The following is an 8,129-nucleotide window of genomic DNA, read 5'->3' as shown; positions in this document are numbered from 1 at the left end:
ATGCCAGAATGTAGGACATCATCTATAAAAGAATAAATTAACAATCATGATTCATATACTCTTCTAGAACCGAAAATTTGAAAACAATCTAATCAATAGTTGTCCATTTTGTGATGTCAACATGTCGAAAAGATAAATAAATAAACTTCAATATTTGAATATAGTGCATGTGTGGTAGGGGTGCCAGTCACTCAACCCCACATTCAACCAAAAGTGTCGGTATTACATAGGTCATTGATGTTAAAAGTCGGTTGTCTAGTAAAACAGAATAACTAAAAGGCTTAATAGCAGTTTTAGCCCCCTAACTTTTCCAAAGTTGCGATTTTGGCCCCTAAGAAAAAAACTACAAAACCGCCCCCTAAGTTTTGTACTTGTGGCAGTTTTGGCCCCCAAGGCCAATTTTGACTCGGTTTACGCTGACATGGCACTCTAAGTGAGGTGCGACGTGTTATTTTTTATTTTTTTTTGGCCTTGGGGGGCTAAAACTGCTACAGTTGCAAAACTTAGGGGGGCGGTTTTGTAGTTTTTTTTCTTAGGGGGCCAAAAATCGCAATTTCTTGAAAGTTAGGGGGCGAAAACTGCTATTAAGCCTAACTAAAAACTCATACATATGATGTTGTTATGATTCATGATAGTGACAAGCGACCACCACTAGATCTCTAGTCACACACACACACCATGCATTACTCCCACTGATGTGAAAACTCTTCATCATTTATTTTTCCCCCAGGAATTTTCTCGATCGATGTGAAAACCTTCTCTAAAGTTCACTAAAATTTCAAAATCGCCACCGTGTTATCTTTCTCTTTGGATATCTTCTCCACCGATGTGAAAACCCTGTTGTCAAATATATATTTTCTAGTATTGTAAAACTCACTAAGTAAAACCCATTTTACTTCAGAGCAACTTGATCCATCATCAAATTAAAAACTATATACATAATATAAAACTAACTAATCTAAGTTAACCTTATCTTCGTATATTCAAAGTAATTTGGATACTCTTTGCTTGTTATCTAAAATGGAACATTTATAATATTGAATAACATATTAGAAGAAGAGGCCATTAATTTTTCATTTACATGAAATTTTATATGTTTGATTTGTTTTATAATAACTTTAAATACAACTGTCAGATTTGTAAGTTTCCTTTGATCCTGTCCACACAGACACACACACACACACACATATTTATATATTAATTAGATTCTTACAGCTGTTTATTGTTATAAGGCCTCACTAGTGTTATTTATATGTTGATAGTTTATATATGTGGGTTTTCTAAACATAGTAATTGGAAGAGGAAGGTAGCTAGGGCCCTAGGCAACAAATGAGGGAGATGATGATTGGCATATGCAGAAAGGATATTACAGAAGAAGTAAAGAAACAGCTATGGCTGGCAGTGCCAATAGTATTTGCAAGTGTGTTTCAATACAGCTTACAAATGATATCTCTCATGTTTATAGGCCATTTAGATGATGAGGTGCTTCTAGCTGGTGCTTCTTTGGCAAATTCATTTATGAACGTCATTGGTATAAGTGTATTGGTACGTTCAGATTTTCTTTGGTTATATTTCTCAACAAGTATAAATTTTACTACAATTTTTTGTTAGTTCTTGAAATATAGGCTTTATTGCTTTGATCTGGGTTATTTTGTTTTAGTTATTGATACCTATAATAATATTTTTTTTCTAAGTTACTCCTAGATATTATATGGATTATGTTGATTTTCATCAATGAAATATGAATCATATGCAATTATTAAAAACTAACAAAATTTCTACTTGACTAAAAACATTTCTTCTGTTTGTTTGCATGTTTTTTATTTCATTTTTTATTATAGTTCTTCATGGAAGCTACATATTCGGAAAGGGGAGAAAGAAAATTTTCTCGTATCCGTGGGGCGAATCTAGACAAAATTGTGTTTTTTTTTTCTCGTCTAAATGTGTTCTTGTAGACGTGATCGGTTTTTAAGAAGTTGTTTGGGGGTAAAAGCAATTATCTTCCTGCATTTGTTTTGTATTTGTTTTTTAGAATAAGTTGATGAAACTTTCACAACTTAACTTGTTTTTGTTAGGAAGCTGGAAAAGGTTTAATGAAAATAAAAGAAACAAAGCAAATAAAAGTAAATAACAAAGAAAGATAAATAAACTAAAGAAAATAAAGTAACATTTTGATTCATTTCATTGATTTGGATAGTGTGTCAAGGACACTATATATAGGAGTGATAATGCATAGTAACCCTAATGGGCCTAAAGATTAAAAACATACTCTAAAGCCCAACTAAGAACAACTCAAAGGGAAGATAAACTAATATAATTTTACTACTAATTAAATTACTAAATTATTCATTTGAGTCTAATATCACTCTCTAACTGTTTTAAGTAGGAAAGAATCTTTATTTTGTTCAAATATAAAAGGTGCGCACCGCTAACCTACACCTTCATCATTTTGGATAGGTATACATAATAGATCACTGTACATTGTTCTCCTAAAAAAACTACTATACATTGAATTTTTTTGGTATCCAAAAATCTATAATACATTTTTGTCACTATTCTAATTTATGTTATTATAAAAAAATAATTTTAGTTAATTTTATATATACTATTTATATTATTACAAAAAATTATTGTCGCGGTTCAATAGATTTCTGAATCCGTCCTTGAATTCCATAGTATAATTTTATTCTCTCAACTGTGTCTAAAAGTGGTGATTATGATTTAATTTTTATTTTTTAAATATGATTGTGATTTAAATTGTTCACGTCAAGATTTCTTATTTTATTTTTTGAACTATCATGAACATAATGCGATAAGTCACACTCAATTTTACGCATGTTTTAAAACCTAAGTAGTTTAGCATTTGGAAGAGTCGTAAGTCAAGATTCGTCCAATATTGTATACTAATGTTGGAAGAGTCATAACATACTCCTCCCTATATAAAATAGAGGCATTCCAATTGCAAAGTACACATACATATGCAACAATTAGTACACCCATGATAAAATGATAAAAAATAATAACATGCACCTACAAAATACGAAACATAGAATTATGATACAAACCAAGCACCAAAGATATACTTCTGCATAGAATGAGTACCCTTTCAGCACCAAATATTGTAGCACTTGAATCAAAATCAATTTTGACAAACATTCCAAGATGAGTCAACAAATTAAAAATAGAAAAAATATCTCCCTATGAGAAATATTAATTTAAGCTAAAGAGTTTTTGACTTGCTACCCTACTAGAAGCTTAGCTAAGTTGCTCTTTCTACATGTATCTCTTTCAAATCAATCAATGAAATTATGTTTGAAGACTAAAATTATTTACTTTTCTCTTTAATCAATTATTTTACTTCCTAACTGTTTGAGTGGACACTAAATTTGGTGAAGTCACAGCGACACCGTGATTTTGTTGAAGCTCCAAAGTGTTTTTTTGTCAAACTTACCATCAGTTCAAATGTCTTTGATTTATATTGGTTTATGAAAATCATTCTCCTATACATATATTCGGCTCCTTGTGCTAACTTGTGTTTGCCACTCATTTAGATAGGTTTTGCTTGTGCACTGGAAACTTTTTGTGGTCAGTCCTATGGAGCACAAAAGTATCATATGGTGGGCATACACTTGCAAAGAGCCATATTGATAAACATGCTTCTTACTATACCTCAGTCGATTGTGATGCTAAACTTAAAGCCTATTCTAATTTTTTTACATCAAGATCCAAATATAGCAACAGAAGCTGAAATATACGGAAGATATTTGATTCCAAACATTCTTGCAAGTGGTATTCTTAAATGCCTTGTTAAATTCCTACAAACTCAAAACATAGTATTTCCTCTATTGGTAGCTTCTGGAATTACTAGCTTGTTACATTGTCTCAACTGTTGGATTTGGATTATAAAACTAAGGCATGGAATCAAAGGAGCTGCAATTGCAATGTGCATGTCAAATTGGATATACACAGTGTTATTAGTATTTTACATCAAATTCTCATCTTCTTGCAAAAGTACTTGGACTGGTTTTTCAAGAGAGTCATTGCATAACATCCCTCAATTCCTCAAGATTGCTTTTCCTTCAGCAATCATGGTCTGGTATGATATTTGTTACCTGAAGTAGTTAACATTCTTCTCCATGATCAAATAAATATAATCTATCAATCATATCCACAGACATTGCACTGACACGAAGACACGGGTAATAAATTAAAAAATGAAAGTGATTGAATGTAGTGGCGTATCCAGAATCTTGAGTGCAAACTACATTCAAATGGGCGGCAAGCTCTCCTTAAGAGTTTGAACGCTGCTGCATGCCCAAGGCTGCAAACTATTTACCTTTAATTAATAATATATAGTCATATATTTTTTTAAAATTAAAAACATTGATGTTAGAATCTTGAAATTTTGATAAAATTTTTCAAATAAATTAGATGCATCTCTATTTGGCCGTTAATAATGACTGTCCCACGCCACTTGCTTTTTCTCAACAAAATCAAACGTAATGTAAGTTTTTGTATCACTTGCAATTTATACATCATTAGCAAACCGAGTACGTGACCTCAACAATGATAGGTATATAGAGAGTGTGTTGCGTCGGATACCAGCACGTGTAAGACACCAACTTCATTTTTCGAAGTGTGCTTGAGGCATATCATAAAAATTTAAATTGTATACATCGACAATGTTATACTTTTTTACACATACATCAAACCAAATTATTATGTGTGTTTGTATTACAGAGTGATGAGAATGATTAGTTTATGATGAGAATGATTAGTTTTAGACAATAACTTGCTGCGCAAGTAATAGAAGCTAGGGCTTTGTTATGATATTGCATGCACATATTATGATATGATGCTCCTTAGTTTGTCTATATAAACCTATTGTAATCATTCAACAATCAATGAGAATTCACTTTCATTCATTTTATCTTGCTTCCTGATAGTTTGCAAGGATATTTTAGAAACAAACCAAAGAAAGCGGTATTATAGTGTGATTTGATTGGATAATCTGAAAAAAAATTACATTATACTCCTAATTGTGACACTACATTAATAAACATCCAAAGTTCATAAGTTCTGATTGTTCTATATATTCCATTTTACAGCTTAGAATCATGGATGTATGAAATAATGGTTCTCCTCTCTGGTACTCTTCCTAATCCAAAATTGCAAACTTCAGTGCTTGCTATATGGTTAGTTTTTTAGTTCAGATTTATATAAGGAATGTGCCATAGTGTGTAATGATTGTCATACATAGCATGTCATAATTACATTGATATTTCTGTTGTAGATGCACTGTGTTCCTGTTTTAATTTATAAGATTAAGTAAGATACTTTTTGTTTGAATATATCATGATAACATGCCATCCTTCTTACTAGATGAAACACTCCCATTTTCCCTGATTCTTCTTCTTTGTTTCCTTTTTAAAGCTTTTAGGGTTCCCACACTCATGAGATTTGGAAATTAAAGTTCATAACTTCGTCTTTTTATAATTCTTTTTTGCAATGCATGTCACCAATTTTATGCATTGTCCTTTTAAGGTTTTGTCATGCCACCAATTTTGTAGCCAAAAAATCTAAGGTGAGACCGAAATTGCAACAAGTGTGATACATGAGATACTAGAAATTCAATTTTAAAATGAGAATTATTTTCGTGACAGTGACAAAATGGAGAACCAAAAGTGCAATTAAATCATATTATTATTATTATTGTTGTTGTTGTCGTCGTCGTCATGATTACTACTACTATTATGATCATCGTCAACCTATTTTTGTTCACTTGGACTTGTCAGCATGAATATAGCATCAGTTGTGTGGATGCTTTCCTCTGGATTCACTGGTGCTGCAAGGTTAGTATTTATTATACAGCTTTGAGTTCAATCATAACCTCACAATTTTCCTTTGCTTCAGTGTGTGTTAGTCCGTAGTTCCATCAGTGTTTGCACCATTCTTGCAGCATTCGTGTTTCAAATGAATTAGGAGCTGGTAATCCAAGAGCTGCACGTTTGGCTGTGTGTGTCGTTGTGTTGCTTAATATTACTGAGGCCATCTTAGTTGGAACTGCGATGATATTGTTACGAAATATATGGGGCTATGCTTATACCAAAGACATTGAAGTTGTCAAACAAATAGCAATTATGTTACCAATTCTTGCAGTATCCTACTTTCTGGATTCACTACAAAGTGTTCTTGGAGGTTAATTTCTCGCAATCCCCATTTCTTTGATTCATTCTATACATCGGAAAACTCAATCCCCATTTCAAGACATTGTCCGGGATTAAAACTCTATATAATTTGTAACATTGTGATACTTGCTAACATTTTGGTATTTTTTTCTCGGTTATTAAAAGTTCAGTCATACTTTAGTGTTCCAAGTTCGACGGTGTATGACAACAACTCAAATAGTTCAAATGACATTCTTTCTTGGCTATAAACCAGGCATTGCTAGAGGATCTGGTTTGCAAAAAGCTGGAGCAGTTGTCAATTTGGGGTCATGCTATTTTATTGGGATTCCAGCAGCTATAATATTTGCTTTTGTATTGCATATTGGTGTGAAGGTAACTAAAATAAACGTCAAAACCAATTGATAGAATTTGACATCAAAAAGTTTTGATATCAAAGTATTATATCTCATAAAAAATGGTGCATTATTTTGCAACGTGTTATTATATGATTTCACTATATTCAACTTGCTAAATAAATACTTCATGTAGGGGCTATGGTTGGGGATCCTATGTGCAGTCATTGCTCAAGCATTTTCTCTAATGATGATTACATTACGAATAGATTGGGAGAAAGAGGTTAACTTCTGAATTTTTCTTGATTGATATGTTTCACCCTTTCATTAAGTGTGTGTTTTGATTAGCAGTAAAACTCATTGTAAATAAAAACAGACCCTATAAGTCATGTGATACATTTCTAGTTCTAACATCTCTTTATTTTTTTATTTTTTGCAGGCAAACAAGGCTAGAGATAGAGTCTATAAATCTATAACACCAGAGAGCTTAGTGTCATGAAGAATGTGATTTATATTTTATTTTCTTAATGTACTAGAGTGGGATATCTTTTTTCTACCCAAAAAAAAAAATGAATGGGATATCTTTTAATTTTATGATGTTTGTAAAACAATTTTTTAGGGAATGCAGGCTCTTGATGTTTTGAAGAATTGAATTTGGTACTCAAACTATCAATAGTCAAGGACTAAAAACATCAATTTTTTAACTTACAAAAACTGAATCAACCTCTTAAGAAAATGAATCTGAACAAAAATAACATTATAGCTACAAAGATTAAAATCAAATTTAAACTGTTAAAGAAAAACAAACTTGCCATCATTCAACTCGTATAACACCAGAGATAACATCACATAGCCCCCAAACTATTAATTCATAAAAAATACATATAAAATTCAAAAAATAAAAAAAGTGATAGTAACTAAACTAAATCAATCAAATAAGAGGTGTTTTGTTGCTATGTCCTCTTCATTTATTGATTTTCAATGAATAAAAAGAAACAATGAGCACAATTGAAAGAGCAAAAATCCTCAAATTAAATGAAGAATAATGGCCCAATTTGATCCGCACAATTTTCAAGCGTCCCAATTTAATCAATGGCAAAAACTAATATTCAAACTAGTCCATAACATTTTTATATGGGATCAAATCAGTCTCTACGTTAATTTTGACTCATTATAATAGAGGGACAGAATTGTCCTGTATGAAAATGTAAGGGACAGGTATTATTATTTGTCAGGACTAAATCGAACCGCGAGAAAATTTTTAGGGAACAAATCGGTCTCTACTCTTGAATGAAATTTGAGGATATATCATTTATTATATGCGAAGACATGAATGATAAGCATTTAGTGGTCTCGGTGATGAAGGAAATAATGCAACGGTAAAAACAACGAGCTTCAGACAAAGAATATGAAACGATTTGGGAATGCTTCCATTTGGAAATGATGGGTTCGGTGAATGAGCTTCACGAAGTGACGAGAGAAATATAAGTGTGGGAGATGAGACTTTGAAAAAATTTCGAAATGAATCAATGATAGCATTCAATTTATTTCAAACAATAGAGTCTGCCTTGGAGTTATGCTCTTTTGAATTTCAAATTCAAGTACAAAG

The 8,129-nt window shown here is 31.8% G+C and overlaps 1 protein-coding gene across 2 annotated transcripts; it reads left to right on the top strand.

The window, feature by feature from the left end:
* The first annotated feature begins 904 nt into the window (after positions 1 to 904).
* Positions 905 to 7,168, top strand: LOC146918029 (protein DETOXIFICATION 16-like). Of its 2 annotated transcripts, XM_085719704.1 has the most exons (8): positions 905 to 1,545; positions 3,552 to 4,096; positions 5,109 to 5,195; positions 5,796 to 5,852; positions 5,960 to 6,198; positions 6,442 to 6,560; positions 6,717 to 6,803; positions 6,960 to 7,168. In XM_085719704.1, exons 1-8 carry the CDS (start codon positions 1,330 to 1,332, stop codon positions 7,017 to 7,019), a joined length of 1,410 nt encoding a protein of 469 aa, XP_085575830.1. In that variant the 5' UTR covers positions 905 to 1,329; the 3' UTR covers positions 7,020 to 7,168. The 2 variants fall into 2 exon arrangements, with proteins under 2 accessions (XP_085575830.1, XP_085575831.1); XM_085719705.1 differs by lacking the exon at positions 5,109 to 5,195 and having other exon boundaries at positions 1,217 to 1,545.
* Positions 7,169 to 8,129: the final 961 nt, after the last annotated feature.

This window comes from Medicago sativa, chromosome 6 (assembly GCF_051527215.1).
Source record: "Medicago sativa cultivar Bolivia chromosome 6, Bolivia_mono, whole genome shotgun sequence".
Taxonomy (NCBI): domain Eukaryota; kingdom Viridiplantae; phylum Streptophyta; class Magnoliopsida; order Fabales; family Fabaceae; genus Medicago; species Medicago sativa.
This window is presented reverse-complemented; position numbering and strand designations above follow the sequence as displayed.